Source organism: Crinia signifera, chromosome 9 (assembly GCF_055691185.1).
Source record: "Crinia signifera chromosome 9, ASM5569118v1, whole genome shotgun sequence".
NCBI lineage: Eukaryota > Metazoa > Chordata > Amphibia > Anura > Myobatrachidae > Crinia > Crinia signifera.
Window position 1 is genome coordinate 154,992,251 of NC_139225.1, and position 19,260 is coordinate 155,011,510.

Below are 19,260 nucleotides of genomic sequence, written 5' to 3' on the forward strand. Positions count from 1 at the left end.
CCCCCATAGAGGTGAGGAGCAGAGTTAGCCTTTTATTATAGGGGATATTGCACACATACCTTCATATTAACACAAGACTTATAACACATATACAGTATGTCCCAATCCTGCCCTAAAATAGCCTCTTAAACACACTTTAAGATTTTTATGCGCAACAGATTCTAGGTTTCCGGTATCTTCAATACCCCAGCCAAAAAAGTCAGGTTCCCCAAAGAATACTTCCCGACATTTATACTTGATCGAATCAGTACCTGCTGCACGCGAGATGGTGAGCCATGGGATGGAGGGCGTGGCCTCTGGTGGAGGGGGTGTGGTCAAGCACCTGGATCCCTTTTTTTGGTCATTTTGGGGGAGTATCCAGCGCTCCCTGAGAAGCTAAGAAACCCCTGACTCTTCTCCTTACACTGCCCATGTGCATGCCATCTATTCATTATCACTGGCAGTTCTGCAATCTCCCTTCTGCCTCACACAACAGAGATATACAGTGGGAGATGCTCAATTAGTTTATTACCACTCAGGTGCATGAGAGGGAGGGGTTAATACTGGGTAAGTACTGGGCAGTACGGATGGTGTAATGGTTAGCATTACTGCCTCAGCACTGAGGTCATGGGTTCTATTCCCACCATGGCCCCAACTGTGTGAAGTTTGTATATTCTCCTGGTCACTGGCAAAACTATAGCACCGTAGCCCCCGCCACCGCAGCCCCCTGTGCATATGGGGGCGCCGGGGGCTGCAGTGCTATAGTTACACCTCCCCCCAATCCTCCGCAGGCTTACCTATTTCGCTGGTCCCGGCGGCTCCGTTCTTCTGCTGAGGACCACCACAAAATGGCCACCCCCATATAGCACACAGTTCTCTGAAACTGTCTGCTGTATTGGGGCGGCCATTTTGTGGTGGTCCTCAGCAGAAGAACGGAGCCGCCGGGACCAGCGCGAAAGGTAAGGCTGCGGGGGATTGGGGGGGTTTGAATGGGCGTGGGGGGGCGCCCAAAACGTAGCTACGCCGATGCTCCCGGTACTTGCGTGGGTTTCCTCTGGGTAATCCAGTTTCCTCCCACAATCTGAAAATATACTGGTAGGTTAATTGGCTCCCAACAAATTAATACATGTGGTAGGGAATATAAGTGTGTAAGCTCTACTGGGGCAGGGACTGATGTGAATGTTCAAATAATCTCTGTACAGCGCTGCGGAATATGTGTGCGCTATATAAGAAACTGTTAATAAATAAGTAAAAATCCATGGTTCCCCCAGCTCACTGAATGGTATTAGTAACTAATCTTGAACACTACATGATAATAGAATTCAGAGATATCGGTTACATATATTTGCGCAAATGTAAGAGCAAGCGCCCCAAGCCATCGCCAAGGCTTCTCTGTATATCGGGGGTCTCTATTGCTATATCTAGGTACTGCACCCCCAAAAAGCAGAAATCCCAGAACAACACACCAGTGAAATAAATTATAAAGTGTTAAGTATAAGTGATCGGAAGCCAGAGCTATATACAAAAAGTGACACAAAAATAACGAACGTAAATAAAATAATGAAAGTGTTGGTGAAGAGATTAGTAGGCCTTGTAGAATGTAATAGGAGGCTACCTCAGAGCCATCCAGCCACAGCAATCCAGGGGCACCGCTCCTCACACCCATGTTACCCCAATCTAGGTCTATAATTAACTAGCAAGGAGCCACATGATAATGGCTCCTTACTACTTTAAATATAGTTCTGCAGCCCATAGGTAAAAAATGCCACTGGTTGGGATGTATGCAGTGGCATCGAGAGGGGTGGGTGGCAGGGTACTTTTTTCCTGGCCCGGGTCTGCTGGAGAGGCCCGGTTCCCGGTCCCCCCTCCAATGTTGCAGGGAGCCGGGCAGTGGGGAGAAAGATGACAGACTGCCGCCACACACTGCTCAGCCTGTCCCCTCTCTCCCCCTCGTTTATTTTTTCTTCACGGGGGTGTGACCAGGCTCCCCCCCCCAAAGGGCCCCACCCCTGCCTGGTGACCACTCCCCCTCCATTTTACCGGCACCCAGCCAGCCCAATTCTACACCTTGATGTATGCCAAGGAATGAATAATTGACTGTTATAGTTACAGGTTTTTCTATCGTTACCCATTGCAATTCAGCATCGGTTGAAAATGTATTAACCATAGATTATCGTATGGGTTGTGAAGGCAGAAGGTGGCAGAGGTGTAAAATGGGCCGCTTCAGCAGTTGAGAAATTGTATGTCCCAGCATGCCCTGCAATAGCAAAACTGTGGCAGGACAAGCTGGAACTAGTAGTTCACAACAGGGGGCAAGTAGACCACTTCTACTCTATTTAATACCAAAGGATTTTAACTTTTTTTTTTTTTATTGGTAATTATATGTTAGTTGGGCGCCCACTATAGTTAGTACGCTCATACCTCCAGTATCCATGTTGGCATGGAGTTGACTTTATATAGTGTGGCGAGCACAGCGATACCCAAAGTGTGGGAGTGGACGCGTAAAACTAAGCAAATAGCTTAGTGGGCGCCCAACTAACATATAAGTACCAAATATTTTTATAGGTTTTCAACATTCTGCAAATTTAGGATTTCAAATGTAAGTGAAGAACAAATAATTTCTCGGCACGCCATGTGTTAAATCTGTAAAGCTCTCGGGGTGGTGGGTTACTGCGGGAAGCGGCAGTGGAAGACAAAAACATTCACATAATTGTTCTCTTTTTCTGCCTCTAATTGCCATTTTACGATTTCATCCACAAAAAAAATATCCCACAGAACTGGAGATGTTGTGATCACAGCTTCAGGTAAAGAGCAGTAATACAGACCTTTGTCTTCCAGCTCTCACATCGACTGCCTGGAAGAAGATAAAACACCAGCAAAATATAATTCCATTTTCCCTGATCCTCCGATGGACCAGCAAACATCCTGCGGGGAGATTAGTGTCTAACTATTCGCCGAGTCATTTGAGATGAACAGGGATTTATCATGTACTACTTAGTGTGTAATAATGCTCAAAATATCCCCTTCTATTTGCATGTTATTGTACGGTACTCATGGAGGAAAATATACAGGTGTTGTGCTTGTAAACTGTTGCTTAATAATTCGGTGCCTTGTCATATCATTGTAGAATATGAATGACTGATTATAGCGATACTATAAATGGAAATTCAGCCTATACGTTCATTCTGTACTAGTGACATCACTGGGCGTGAAACATATCCAGTCACTAGAAGCCAGTGACATCACTGAGACTGCGGCCTATCCAGTCACTAGAAGCCAGTGACATCTTTGAAAGTGCAGCCAATCCAGTCACTACGAGTCAGTGACGTCACTGAAAGTGCAGTATATCCAGTTACTAGGAGCCAGTGACAACACTGAAGCTGCATTCTATCCAGTCACTAGAAATCAGTGACCTCACTTAGGGTGCGGCCTATCCAGTCACTACGATCTAGTGACATCACTGAGACTACGGCCTATCCAGTCACTATGAGCCAGTGACATCACTGACAGTGCTGCTTATCTGGTCACTAGGTGCCTGTGACATCACAGTAAATGCAACAGACTTGGCTTCCTTCTTTAGTGGGGTTAATTTTTTTTACTGTATCCTAACAGTAGGACAGATAAGGCCCCTTATGTACAAACCGTGCTTCCTATATATTGTCTTATACAGTAATTACCAACTGGGAAAAATCTGCATGTTTAAAAATCTACTGAAACCATATCAGATATCAACCGTAAAATTGAAATGTTCCGATTTCCCATAGGAACCTGTATTTCTGTGTCTTGGACATTTCTTTTTGTTAGAATTCTCTTCCTCTCGTTGTTTAAACTCCCACTCTATATCCCCAGGGTATTTTCCTGTGCGCGGCTGTGGTGTGGTCTGCCACCCAGGGAATTGATCATCTTTATATTGCTAGAAATGGTTATTAAAAGTCGAGACGGGCAGCCTTGGGTAAACGTTCCGTCATATTATGAGATTATATCTAGTACAGATATGTGTGGATCTAACATGGCGAGATGTTTACATGGACTACGCTCGCACTGAGGTGCCTTATTCTGCTTTTATTAAACTTTTTTATTTTATTGTTTCTTGCGCCTGAGGTTGGTAATGGCGCCTGGAATTAACAGAAGAAAAACAATCTTTCCAATTTTATTTTGAAGTTTTCTTTTTTCATTTTACCTATATAAGCACATCGTATCGAAGTGAGGCATAGTAATGCATTGGTAAATCACGGCTTAGCTCCAGAACTGTTCATTTGCTATCTAATCCTTAGGGTAATACACCCTGCTCGGGTTGCACTGACATTCCACGGCAGCTTTGTAAATGATTAGCTACTTGCAGTAATAAACTCCACCTCCGGGGGGGGGGGGTTTGGTTTATTACAAAGGTCAACAATGAAAATAACAACAGTGTCTTGGTTAAAAACGTCGATCCAATGAAAAGATCGGCACAAAAAATGGTCGACACGTGAAGATGTCAACAAATGCTTTTATTTATTTATTTTAACTATCAAATTGTAACACATAATACAATTAGTGTACCTCGTCCCCAAGCATGGCTCACCGTGCTTACGGCAAGATTCCTCGCTCTGCCACCAGATTACGGTTCCCATTCTCAGTTCACGTGGATGATAATGTAAAAAAACCAAAATAAACAATAATCCCAAAAAACTTTTCAACCATATGGTGTTTACTTTTTTGACTGTCAGTCTATCAGTGGGATACCTTCTAGGTATTATTTATCAAGTACATGCTATAAAATGATAGGCAGGTGCTGATTGGTTGTTATGGGCAACCTGCCTACTTGTCCTCTGTAGAAGTGTCTCTACTCAGTCCGGTATTGCAGTGCACCATGAATAGGGATGTATATTATTATTATTATTATTATTATTATTATTATTATTATTATTATTATTATTATTATTATTATTATCATTAGTCAACCTCACTGCTTGATTAGATAACCATACATACCCATAGTATACACCACAAATCTTAAGCCCACACATATTGAAGCCCCTGGGCCGGCTGCCTCATTATACCGCTGTCCACAAGTTTTCTTTCTGCTTTCCTCGTCAGGGCAGGGTGGTCTTAACATTTGCAGGGGCCCCTGGGAAGAACATTAGTATGGGATACACCCCACATACTCCCCCCCCCCACACACACACACACACAAACACCAATGTTGCAGCGTGAGCGTGGTCCGGGCAGCAGCGGCTTGAAGCTTGTAGCGCTATTCGATGGGCGGTAAGCGCTGCTGATTTTGAAAAGACTGGCCGGACACTGATTGGCTGAGAGAATTCAGCCAATTAGCATCCGGCCAGTCTTTTCAAAATCAACCTCCTGCCCGGCAAATAGCACAGCACTACAAGCTTCCAGCCGCCCCTGCCCAGACCCCGCCGCAGAAGCTCCCCAGGGCAGCGCCGTCTTCCCCATAGGGGTGGGCCCCTAGAATCTTTGGGCCCCTGGGCAAATGCCCATTAAGCCCAATGGGAAAGACTTCACTGCGTCAGGGTGCTAAGAAACAGTAAGAGAAGCTTCCGAACAGTTTCGATGTTGTGCTTCAGGCCTTTCAGTGAAACAAGCAAATGTGCAGGTAGGGAAAGCAATCAGTGATCATTGATTCGAGATCATCACTGATCTGTAACCAAGGGTAACTAATTTTACCATCGAGAGTTTCTCGCCATCGATGCTACAAACCTATTTTTATTTTTTGTCCTCCAAGGTGTCCCAAAGCCAAGTCCCTGTCCCCGATTGGCCCGCAGCCCACTAAATCCTAAAGCAAGGGTGACCATCGGTGGGAGAAACAATCGAGGGTTTTCCTGCAGATTTTTTCACACCATTGAGTTTATCCATCAATATTTTCATCAATGGTGACCATCGAAGGATAACCACCATTGATGGCCTTGCAAATGATATTTATGCCGACTCCTCCTCAGTGACAGGACACAAACCCTGTACCACAGTGCCACACTGAAACACTTGTCTCTCTGCCCCTGCGGAGGAGCTGGCATTATGGCGACACATGGGCGCTGTCCGTGCCACCAAGTCACCAAGTTGTGCCCTTGCTTCCCAACACCAGTCCTTGGGGAACCCTAATGGGGCTTGTTTCCAATCAGTGACTGACACATGATAAGAGATTTGCTAGTGGCACTAGTTAATTCCGTTGTGATTCTGTGGGGGTGATCTGGAAAACATGCACTGTTAGGGTTCCTTGAGGGCTGTTCTTTAGATATATTTACTAAAGATTTGAAACCGGGGGTGGTGTTGCTTATAGCAACCAATCATATATTGTAGTCTAGACAAAATCTGACTGGTTTCTATAGCAACACCACCATTTTTCTTACCCTGTAGTGCTTTTTTTAACATATTTTTGTGGGAACCATTTTTTTTTTTTTTTAGTTTATAGTGAAAACAAAAGGAATAAGCCGCACGTGTGATAGTCCGCTGGTTTTTGATCTGTGTAAAATTACTATAGATGCCCCAAAAAACAAAAGGACTATTTTGACCCAAGTATTTTAAAACTGAGACTGTACTGTAATTATTTTGGATTAAGGTTGCCTTGAAAAATTTATGGGGACCCTATGTGTGCCTCTGTGGGAACCACTGCAGTATTCTATGGTTTGTTTATGTGAAAGTCCTAAATAATTTATGTAATAAAACCCCATACCGGCCGGACTGCTCTCAGCAAACCATCGGGGCCTATTCTCCTAGCCTTGATTTACGCCCGTAAACCGGGCTGTCCTCTGTGTTCTGAGATTAACAATCATTGTAACGACAACGCAGAGACCAAGATAGTGTCGGTGAATTTTTCTTGGGTAATTCAGTAGCGGGAGGTGGGATGTGACTGTAGGCGGCCCTGCTAATCCCATACATTACTTTATAGCGCTTATCCTGTGTTCCAGTAAATGTACCTTGCATTGCAACAATGGGAGAAGAAGTCGCCAGGGTATTGTAGCCTATTTGGGGGTGTTGGGAAACCTGACTGGGTATTTGTCACCTCTTTCACTACATCTGATTGGAAGAAACTTCCACCAATACCAGTGAATGGCTGTGAATGCCCACAACCAGAGTGGTGTGTCATTTAAAAAAAAATTGTGGTGATTTCAGAATGCCTGGGAGAAACTCTTCATATGGTCATGATAGTGCTGTGCATATAAGGATGCACGCTGAGACGAAGAATGGGGACAGCCCCATACCATTTCACATATAACACTCTTCCCTAACACTCTCCACCCCCACCCTATATATTACCAAAATACGAAAACCCTAGGCAACTGACTGCCGCTCTCGCCGACTTTCACCCGAACGGAACCGGCTACTGCATCTAGTGTAATCTAAGTATGTAATAAGCTGGCGGTGTGGATCAAAGTTTAGGTCCACACAACGTCAACATGCAGTCGATCAACATAGACAAAAGATCGACACAAGCAAAAGGTTCACTTGGAAAAGGTCAACACAAGAACAGGTGGACCCCCAAATACTGTAGTGCGTAACCTCCTAAAAAGAGTAAAACAATCTCCCACGATGGGGTAAATTTACTAAAGGTCAAAGTTGGTCAATTTAAATTCTCCTAAAAAAAAATCTTAAAATCGTAATCGTTGTTGGGCTTCTAGGGCTAAAAAAACACATTTATGGACACTTTTTATATTGATTTTTACATGTTCGTGAATGTGCGTTCTAGGCCTCCAAGTCCAACATCGATTAACTTCAATTTTTTAAAACAATCGGCATCGACCGAAATCGATACCTCCTAGTCTCTGGTAGGAAGAAGATGCGTTTCTGAGTGTTTGCGACCTGCTCCTGACGCTCAGACTTTTTATTTTCTAGTTAAGAAAGCGATGGAAGAAGCAGAAGAGAACAAGCCGGTTCTAACAAAGAAGAAGGTGAAAGAGCTGCGAGTCCTGGACAGTAAAACAGCGCAGAATTTATGTGAGTATCTCAGGTGTCCTGACAATGCAATGTAAGCTCGTATAGTACTTACCGTACAGTAGGTCTAGGTATACGGAAGGTTTTCTTACATATGGGAACCCTATAGGGGGGCTACCAGCATGAAAGACCCAAAAGGAATAGAACAGGGAGTATCTATCTATAACCCCGCAACCATAACCGGAACCAGACCAGATCCTGGAACGCCGAATTGGACAGTCTCTGTCACCCCAGAGCTTGTACTGTCCCATTTCGGGGTGGTGCCTGTCACGGGGTGTCCCAGCTAGTGGTGGTGAGTGTGTGTGGGGGGGGGAGGGGTGACACCAGTCACAAGGGAGAGGGAGAAATTAAATCTATTCTCGATGGTCCGGGGATGTATCAAATCTGGAACGCTCCGGACCATACTTCCGGTCCGGACCTTCCCCATCTTCCCCATAGTTGTCACAGGCAGCCCTAAAATGGGAAACCCCCATGTCATGTCCAGAATTCTGGGGTCTGGTTCCGGTTTTCTCAGAGACTGTGCAGCTGTTACATGTTGATGAGGACGTGTGGCGGCGCTTACCCTTGCGGAGGAGGGGGGCTGCCACGATGCGCACCCCCACCCCCCCTCCGCTGCCGCTGTGCTCCCTGCTGCTGCAGGTCCCAGCCGCTGGTCCCCCAGCACAGGGCCTGGGCATGCGCAGCAACTTCATACATACTGTGCATGTGCTGGCCCATACCTCCATGGGCTGCCTTTGCAGCAGCCCCCGGAGGCTTAATCAGGTTCCCGAGTCCGGCGCATGCACAGTATCATCCGCGGTGCTGCGCACATGCGCAGAACCCGCTTTTGGGACTGCCCCGCATTTGCGCACAGAGAGGCATCCCGGAGGGAGGGAACACCTACACTGCCAGTCACATTGAAGCCAGAGCAGTCCCACAGACTGCATCTGGCTTCATAGGCAGAGAACAGTGGCGTTCATACTTCACCATCCACGTTGGCACCGATTGGGGCGGTAATGTGCCTGTGATAAAATCTACAGATCGAAACCAATAAAACTAATTTCGACCTTTTTGTGTGTCGGCCATTTCCATGTTAAGCTTTTGCTTGCGTTGATTTTCTCTATGTTGATCATTTGGTGCCGACCTATTGGCCAGTGGCGGCTCCAGGGGCGGGACTGCATCACAGTTCAATTTTCAAATTGGGGAGTCACAATAACTGCCATTGAGTCAGTTTGGAATGGCAGTTGGTGGCAGTGGGTGTGGCTCACTTATTTGAATTTTGAACTGTGCTGCAGCCACTACCTCTGGAGCCTCTGGAGCCACCACTGCTATTGGCTGTCAAACTTTTTTTTAGTCTGCCCCCTAACTCCACTCCGCTGCTTTTGTATCCTTGACTAAGGCTCTGCCCAATGCCCCACCCCTTTCTGCTGTTCAGCCTGCCCCCCACCTGCTCCACCCTCTGTCCTCTATCTCTTATCTATCCCACCCCCCATGCCCGGCATTTTGGCCTTCTCAACTGTGGCTGCTAGGCTCGGTCTGTCCCCAAAGCAATTGGAGCTGTTGGGAGGGTGATGTGTTCCCCGGCTCCCACTGTTCAACCACTATGGTGTCAGGACAGACCTTAGAGAATTATTATAAAGATGTTATAACAGTAAATGAAATGTGCGCTGCAGCAAAGGGCTACCTGACGCACATCGCCAGCGGCTTTCTCAAACCTCGGCTCTGACTCTTTATCATCAATGATTTTTTTTTTCTACTTTCAGCGATCTTCCTGGGATCTTATCGAATGTCTTATAAAGAAATAAAGAACATTATTTTAGAAGTAGATGAAGAGAGACTGTCGGAATCCTTAATTCAGGTATGTGCCCTGCTCAGAGTAATCATAAATGCATTTTACAATAGGATGTATGGAAACTCAGGGCTGTTCTGGATGTAAATACAGTATGTAAGACCCTATTAGCATTGGTCCTTGTAGGAGTGGTACTGTTCCATTATATGTCCGCTGCCCTTCCATTCACCTTCTATCCATCTCATCTTCAGGGCCGGCGCCACCACTAGGCAAATCTAGGCATTTGCCTAGGGCACCGGCCACTGGAGGGCGGTATTTCGCCCCCCTTCCCCCTTGCCGCCCGGGTACCTATCCTGCGGCGTATATGTGCGTAAAAGCTGGCGGCAGCGGGGGGTCAATAAGTCAATAAGAAATAACGAGCGCTATCCGCCGGGCTATGCGAAAGCTTCCGCATAGCCCGGCGGATAGCGCTCGTTATTTCTTATTGACTGCAGGGACCCCCCGCTGCCGCCGCCAGCTTTACAGCGCCGCAGTACAGGTACCCGGGCGGCAGACACCGGGGCGCCCCCACCCCGACTTGCCTGGGGCGCTCTGGTGCCTTGCACCGGCCCTGCTTATCTTGTTCTTATACGACTTGGTTTGCTGAACGTACTAGGACAACATTGAACTAGATTGGATTGGAGTGGATACTAGGATGAGACTGTACTGGATTTGAGTGGATACTAGGATGAGACTGTACTGGATTGGAGGGCATACTAGGATGAGACTGTACTGGATTGGAGTGGATACTAGGATGAGACTGTACTGGATTGGAATGGGTAGTTGGATTAGACTGTACTGGATTGGAGTGATACTAGGATGAGACTGTACTGGATTGGAGTGGATATTAGGATTAGACTGTACTGGATTGGAGTGGGTACTAGGATTAGACTGTACTGGATTGGAGTGGGTACTAGGATTAGACTGTACTGGATTGGAGTGGGTACTAGGATTAGACTGTACTGGATTGGAGTGGATACTAGGATTATACTGTACTGGATTGGAGTGGATACTAGGATTAGACTGTACTGGATTGGAGGGGATACTAGGATTAGACTGTACTGGATTGGAGTGGCTACTAGGATTAGACTGTACTGGATTGGAGTGGATACTAGAATAAGAATAAATACGTGTTGCGATCTTGAGTGTGTTCTGGGTTATCGCTCTCTCATAATAGGTACTTATGTATTATCTGGGCTCCCATGTTAAATGCACCCCATTTTTTCATACCCCTACTATCCAACTACGCATGGAGTTGATTTTATATAGTGTGGTGAGCGCAGCGAGCCACCGTGCCCAAAGCGTGGCGAGCGGACGCGGTCTCATAAGAAAAAAGGGAGCCCAGATATTACATAAGTACCCATAATATATTTTGGTAAGATTTGAATGGGGTACACACCACAGGTGCAATGGTGTGGCGTAAGTTCGTCCCAGTTGCCCGGAGGCTAGATGAATATTGCCCCCCCCCCCCCCCCACACACACACACACACAACCTTATTCAAAATATATTTAGTCTGTTATGAAATATATATTATACTAGGTGATTCATCGCGCCCTACGGGCGCTCTTCACACCGGCGTAAGGGGCTACGCCCCTTAATTTGTGAACATTTGTATTGTGAGAAATATGGTTAGAATTGTATGAAAGATGCCCTGTATTGCAGCTTCTGGCAGTGGGTGAGGGTCCAGCGTGGCAGCACAGGAGTACCGGACGGTGGCCCTGAGTCAGTGTCTCCTCCTACTGGGTGGGAGTTAGGGTGCATGAGAGCAGGAGGCTGGGATATGAGGCATGATAGGGGTATGTGGGCAACACAGCGTCAGCGATTACCCAGTGGTGGAAGTTACGGTTCAGGAGAGCAGGAAGCTGGGTAGTGATAGGGGTGTGTGGGCATACGGGGGACTAAAGAGGGTGGTGGACACTGTGCAGCTTCTGCCAGTGGGTGAGGGTCCAGCATGGCAGCACAAAAATACAGGAGTCAGTGTCTCCTCCGACTGGGTGGGAGTTAGGGTGCATGAGAGCAGGATGCTGGGCGGTAAAGCATGATAGGGGAATGTGGGCAACACAGGGTGAGCGGGTCTCCACTGGCGGAAGTTACGGGGCAGAAGAACAGGAGGCAGGGCAGTGTCCTCCCACATTGATGGCAAAAGTATTCAACATCGGCCATAAACCATCGATTATTTGAAAATCATTGATGGTCGATGGGCATCCCTAGAACTGGAGGAGGGTGGGGGACAGTATGCAGCTCCCGGCAGTGGGTGAGCGTCTCCTCCCACTGGGAGGGAGTGAGCGTGCATGAGAGAAGGAGGCTGTATAATAGTGGTATGTGGGCAAGACATTGATAAAAGTTGTGGCGCTGGTGCAGAGGGCAGTGGGGAAACCTGCAGTGCGGCAGCCAGGGCCGGATTTCCCACCTAGGGGCGGTACCTGCTTGTGGTGGTACAGGATCCCCCATTGTCACGGGGGTACGTGAAATGCGGGAGCGGGGGCCGCGGTGGTCCGCTGGGGGGTGGAATTGCCGGAAGGGGGTCTGGGGGGTCTGCAAATTGCGGGAGGGGGGGTGGTGTGTGGGGATCCGCGGTTAGCGGGAGGGGGCGGGGGTCCGCAAATCGTGGGCGGGGGCACGGGGGGGCTTGAATCGTGGGAAGGGGGGTCCGCAAATTGCGGGAGGGGGGTTGTCGGGGTTAGTGAATTGCGGGAGGGGGGGTTGCGGAGGTCCGTGAATTGCGGGAGGGGCGCGTGGGGTGCCGTGAGTCAAGGGGGGGTGGTGCGGGGGTCCGTGAATCACGGGAGGGGTCATGAATCGCAGGAGGCGGGGGTCGTGGGGGGGCTGCGAATCGCAGGAGGGGGGGTGTGGGGGGTTGCCGTGAATTGCATAAGGGGGGCGTGAATCAAGGGAGGGTGGGCGCAGGGGGGTGGTGCGGGGGTCCAAATCGCGAGAGGTGCCGAGGGGGCCCGCAAATCGCGGGAGGGGTGCGCTACGGGAGGTTTCGTGAATCGCGGGAGGGGGGGTCGTGGGGGGTTGCGAATCGCAGGAAGGGGGGTGTGGGGGGTGCCGTGAATTGCGTGAGGGGGGCATGAATCGCGGGAGGTGGGGTCCCCGAATGTGTGAATTAGGGGGCGGTCGCAAATCGCGAGAAGTGCCGAGGGGGCCCGCAAATCGCGGAAGGGGGGCGCTACGGGGGGTTCCGTGAATCGTGGGAGGGGGCGGTGGGAATTGCGGGAGGGGGGTCGCAAATCACAGTAGGGGGGGGGGTTGCCGTGAATCGCGGGAGGGGGGGTCGCGGGGGGCCCTTTTAATGCCGGGAGGGGGGGTCGCAGGGGTCCCGCGAATCGCGGGAGGGGAGGATGCAGGGGTCCTGCGAATCGCGGGAGGGAGGGGTCGCTGGGGTCCCGCGATTTGCGGGAGGGTCGCGGGGGTCCCGCGTTTCGCGGGAGGGGGTGGTTGCGGAGGTCCAGCGAATCGCGGGAGGGGGTGGTCGGGTCTGGGACGGATATTAGACAGCACTTACATCGACAGCCATTACATCAACACCATTAGGTCGACAGCTCATTAGGTCGACAGCTCATTAGGTCGACATGTTTTTAGGTCGACACTGCCATTAGGTCGACAGAGTCTATGTCGACAGTCAAAAGGTCGACATGGGTTTTTTCACTGTTTTTTGGCCGAAATGTCGACATGGACACAGTTTGAAGTGTACCGCAGCCGCTCGCTATGCTTCGGGCACGATGCCTCGCTGCGCTCGGCACACTATTTTATTCTCCCACCACGCCCTAGTGGATAGTAGGGCATGAAATGCCGCCTGTCGGCACATGTCGGCTCAATAAACAGTGAAAAAACCCATGTCGACCTTTTGACTGTCGACATAGACACCTAATGGCAGTGTCGACCTACAAACATGTCGACCTAATGAGCTGTCGACCTAATGAGCTGTCGACATAATAACATGTCGACCTAATGGTATGTCGACCTATTGAGGTGTCGAACTAATGGTGTCGATGTAATGGCTGTCGATGTAAGTGCTGTCTAACAATAGTCCGGATACCGTGGTGGTCGCGGGGGTCCCGCGAATCGCGGGAGGGGGGTCGCGGGGGTCCCGCGAATCGCGGGAGGGGGGGTTCGCGGGGGTCCCGCGAATCACGGGAGGGGGGGTCGCGGGGGTCCCGCGACTCGCGGGAGGGTGGAAAGCGGGGATCCCGCGAATGGCGGGAGGGGGGGTGCGGGGTCCTGCGAATGGCGGGAGGGGGGGTCACGGGGGTCCCGCGAATGGCGGGAGGGGGGGGTCACGGGGGTCCCGCGAATCGCGGGAGGGGGGGTCGCGGGGGTCCCGCGAATCGCGGGAGGGGGGTCGCGGGGGTCCCGCGATTCGCGGGGGTCCCGCGATTCGCGGGAGGGGGGGTCACAGGGGGTCCTGCGAATGGCGGGAGGGGGGGTCGCGGGGGTCCTGGCAGAGGGTAGGGATGTGCAGGAGTAATGGTGGATGGTGGCTGTGGAGCAGTGGCGTAACTACGGAGGGTGCAGGGGATGCAATTGCTATGGGGCCCGGCGGCTTGGGGGGCCCCAAGGCAATCCCCTGCACCCTTTTAATTATTTGTTCCCCCAGGTGTGCATTTAACATGCCTGCAGCCCTGGTGAGCAATGGAGGAGATATCGCGCCGGGAAGAGGAAGACCTGGCGCAGTGAGCAGGACCAGGTGACTGCTCTGTGGAGATGAAGGCGCTGTGAGCGGGACTCAGCGAACACCAGCGCTTGAGCACTGCAGCAGCAGGAGACGGAGACTGCACTGGGCTGGGGAGGATGCATGGTGAATGGGAGCAGGAAAGGCCACGCTGGGCAGAGAAAGTTCCGGCGCGCTGAGCTTAAGCAGGAGAAACTGCGCCCGGGAGAGGAATACCCGGCGCATCAGGAGACAGACACTGTGACTGTCACACTGCCCTGGAGAAGCAGGTGACAGCCTTGGTGAGCGGGAGCAGGAAAGTCCGCAACGGGGAGAGGAAGACCCTGCGCGGTACGCAGGAAACAACGTGCCAGTGAAAGAGAGCCCTGCACTCTTAAGCACCAGCGAAGGATTCCCTGCTTGGAATGAGAGGTACTCACAGATACACAGCCCCCCCCCCCTCCCCTGTACTTGAGGGAGGTGGGGGGGAGTAGGAGAGACAAAGTTATGGCTGTCATAAGCTTTCAATCCCCCCCCCCTTACTCTACTCCATCACCCCTCTTGTCATCTACTCCCCCCTCTCATCCTCTAATTCCATCCCCCCTCTCTTTCACTACTCCCCCATTCTCGTCCTCTACTCCCCCTCTTCTTTACCCACCCCTCTCCTCCTTCACCCCTTCTCTCTTTCTCTCTCATCCCCCTGCTCACTCTCTCTCTCACCCCTCTCTCTTACTACACCTCTGTCCCACCTTTCTCTTTATATCTCTTTTCTATCTCTCTCCTCCCCACCTCTTTCCCCACACTTCTCCCTCTCTCTTTCCTCCCTCTCCCCCACTCTCTCTCTCTGAAAGTTTCTAGCTGGCGCTGTCTATCTCACACTCCTTGTCTCTTCCCCTTTCTCTCCCTGGCACACTCTCTCAATCCGTGTCTCTCCAATTTCCTCTCCCCAATATCCTCTCTCACTCCATCTTTCCTCCTTTCCTTGGCACCCTTTGTCTGTGTAACACTGTCTAACTCCCTGTTTCGCCCTATTTCTCTCCATGGCACCACTCACACTATCTGCCACCATCTATCACTACCTGTCTCTCCCCAACACACTCTCACTATGTCTCTCCGACTCCCTCTTTCACTCCGTCTTTCCCCCTTTCTTTCTCTTTGACAGGCTCTCTTCCTCCTCTCTTCCCTCCTTCCGATGTTCTCTCGCATCTCTCTATCTCTTGCTCCTCCCCTTTCTCTCTTACACCCTCTTTCTATCATTCCTTTTTTTTCCATGAAGCCCCCCCCACCCCACCTCTTTTCTTGACCAACCCTTTCTCTCTATTACTTGCTCCTCTCTCTCTGACACTCTTTGGGGTCGATTCCATTTTTTCACATTGTGAGTAGCACCATGAATGAGCTCCCAGGGGCAATTGAAATAAGAACATTGCAAAGTCCAACTAGTAGATTTTTGCTTGCACCCCAGGAGGGTAATGCTGGTGCCCTAGTGCGGCACAAACAGCATCGCAGCACAGCACTTTAGTCTGACAATACCAGAACTTGCGACTAAAAACACCAGCGAGTACCGGAATTCTCCGCCTTAACAATGCACTGATTTGAATAGCCCCAGGAGCTCGTTCCCATTGTTATTAACTGCGATGAATTACATAGAGCCATTTGTCACTTATTTCCATCACTCTTCTGTCCCTCTTAGGGGAGGGGGCCCCTTTCAATATTTTGCTATGGGGCCCAAAAAGTACTAGTTACGCCTCTGTTGTGGAGTAATGGTGGATGGTGGGCGTGTACTGTAGCCCTGGCTGGGCGGGGGGAGGTGATGTCAAGGGGGTGGAACGTCAGACACATGAAAGTGAAACTGTCCTACACAGGAACGTTCTCCACAGGGGTTGAGTGACAGATCTGGCTAAATATATAAGAGATACTGTATGTATATACAGAAAAAGAGGGAGAACACGTATATATTTCAGAACTCAGCCACAGAAGCTTTCAATTAATGGATTTAAACTGGCAGTGGTGGAGAGGTGCCCCCTTGAGAGCAACAGCCCGGCGGCAGATGACTCCATTGCCTCCCAGAGTTCTGCCTCTGTGGTACACACTGTATTAGGATTGGATTGTAGTATAAGTATTGGATTGTACATTTGATGACGGCAGCGTCTCTGAGCCAGATGTACTAAACTTGAAAAGTGATAAAATGGAAAGGGATTATTACCACCAACCAATCAGCTCATATCTGTCATGTCACTGGCTGGGTTTGAAAAATGACAGGAGCTGATTGGTTGGTTACTGTCCATTACTATACCTAATTTCTCAAGGCTTAGTACATCTCCCCCTCTGGGAGGACCAGGCTTAGTACATACCTGTCTATGTCCGGTTCCAACGTTTCTATGATTACAGAAAAACAATAAAATAAATAAATAGCCGGAAAGCCGTGCGGTCTCTCCGCTGCTGCCTGCGACGGTGCGCGGCCTTCCCGTTCTCCTGCCAGGCGCACCTGTTACACTATGTGAGATGGTCTTACTGTCTGTTACCAGGCTTTATATATCTTCCCATTCAGAATGAAAAGGATACAGATAGATGAAGGTAATTAAATTGTCAAACTGACAGGGGCAGACTGTATTTTACTGATAACTTGTTTCATCTTACAACAAAAAAAAATTCAATTACTTTCAGGTCTGTTCAGCTTGTAGGTTGCAGGAAGCTCTTTGTGTATCTGGGCATAAATAGCTTCTGTATCGTCTTACTCTCTGTCTGTTCCAGGTCACATAATTGGTTGTTTTCTGTAACTTACGTGCGTTTCCATTACTGGGGTGGATTTAAGTATGGTAATGGGCGCGAGAGCATGTGTTTAATACCAGGCTGTATGTGTTTAATGCACCATCAGTGTCTAATGTCTGCAGGATTTGGATTATGCCACAAATGGGGATTTGTCATAAACTCCCCATCAGGTATCCCTCAGGTCCGTACCTTTCCATCTCACCATAAACATTAAACCTACACCTTAACACTATACTTATCTAATAAAAAAGACACAGACACAAGTGCTGGCGTTTCAAAATGAATGTCAATTTATTTTGACAATTAAACTAACTATATATATAATGGTGGCGGCACCAAAGAACGGTCATTATAGGAAAGTGGGGTAAAGATGTTACCATACACACCATCGCTGGTGATCGCTCTCCCCGGTCATCCACTCGTTGCTAGTGGTGACCACCACCCCGGGCGGGAGCATGGCCGATGACCATCGATGTCAGGAGAGAGCGACACCCCACTATCTACACACACACATCAAGATCTTACAAGGATGACCGTTCTTTACCGCCGCCGGAGAGGAAAAGAAATAGGGAAGGGTGGGCGGGGCTTTTTCAGACAGAGGAAGACTTCCTGTGAGTATGATCCTTTTCTTCCCTGTCTATACTCCTCCCACCACTCTGATAGGCCTTGTGCCCATCCTATCAGCATATCAGCTGACCTTCCAGCGTAACCTGGGGAACCATCAGGGGTTTATGCTCACTCAGTGCTTATTCAGCATTCGTGGTTCTTAAACTCCCCATCAGGTATCCCTCAGGTCCGTACCTTTCCATCTCACCATAAACATTAAACCTACACCTTAACACTATACTTATCTAATAAAAAAGACACAGACACAAGTGCTGGCGTTTCAAAATGAATGTCAATTTATTTTGACAATTAAACTAACTATATATATAATGGTGGCGGCACCAAAGAACGGTCATTATAGGAAAGTGGGGTAAAGATGTTACCATACACACCATCGCTGGTGATCGCTCTCCCCGGTCATCCACTCGTTGCTAGTGGTGACCACCACCCCGGGCGGGAGCATGGCCGATGACCATCGATGTCAGGAGAGAGCGACACCCCACTATCTACACACACACATCAAGATCTTACAAGGATGACCGTTCTTTACCGCCAAAGCTAGGCCCTAAGCCGCAGCACCGCCACCAAGTAGGAAAAACGCTCAGCACTGTGCATCTAACCAACTAAAGACATCGCCCAAAAACAGAGCCACGCCTTCCGGGCTCAGATGAACACCATCGCTCCTATACAGCGCACTCCGCTGAAAGCTGATGGCGTCATGGCGAATAACACCCCCGCCATTGGTCAGCAGATACTTCTCAACTGCAGCGTTAACCGTCTTCCGTGAACGCTCCAGGCGGGGGCAGGACATCACATTCCTTCACACTATCCTCGATATAATGGAGGACCACACCAACTTTCATGCAGGCAAATACAAAGAAATAAAATAGAGGTCCCGCACAATCACTGAGCGTAGCTCAAGAGCGGCCACCCGCCCTAAGTCATTGCCACCCAGGTGGACTATGATGACTCTCGGGACCCCAAAATTTCTCAGGGCTCGACTCAGCCCAGCCTGCAGCCCTTTTCATAGCATACCTCTCTCTCACCCAGCCACCTAACCTCCCCAGCTTGACCAAACACGCGTACATCAGATACTATGTTTGCCCAGGAAGCCCAATAGACAAAGGAATGTCCAATCATCCAAATGGACTTAACGTCCTGTCGACCTGAAATATTTAACAGAGGTTAGAAGGCTGTCGACAAGCTTGCATACCATGCATTCCCACGCTTGTTAGAGAGATGAATGAGAAAAACCGTGGCCGACCAGCTCTTGAGGCACAAAACACACCGTCTGGAGTAAACTAACAGGTACGCCATGCCAGATTGTAATTATAGCCGAATTGTGCCCCCAGACGGATGTGAAAACACACCTCAAGGCCCCCACTGTAAGTTGACGAGCGCTTATGCGTCCAGTCGACCATGGTGAAAAGTGACAGATAAAGCTGGCCGAATGTACCTCCGAAATGCTGCCGAGCGCCATCGACCCAGAGATTGAATCTCTGCGTCGGAGCGGC

At 49.5% G+C, this 19,260-nt stretch overlaps 1 protein-coding gene across 1 annotated transcript in view; it reads left to right on the top strand.

Annotated features, from left to right (window-relative positions):
• DIAPH2 (diaphanous related formin 2) overlaps positions 1-19,260 on the top strand; it is a 490,290-nt gene that overhangs the window by 367,839 nt on the left and 103,191 nt on the right. The window contains exons 19-20 of the mRNA XM_083160814.1: positions 7,810-7,911; positions 9,651-9,745. Coding sequence (XP_083016940.1) covers positions 7,810-7,911; positions 9,651-9,745 — 197 coding nt within the window. The remainder of the gene's footprint in view (positions 1-7,809; positions 7,912-9,650; positions 9,746-19,260) is intronic.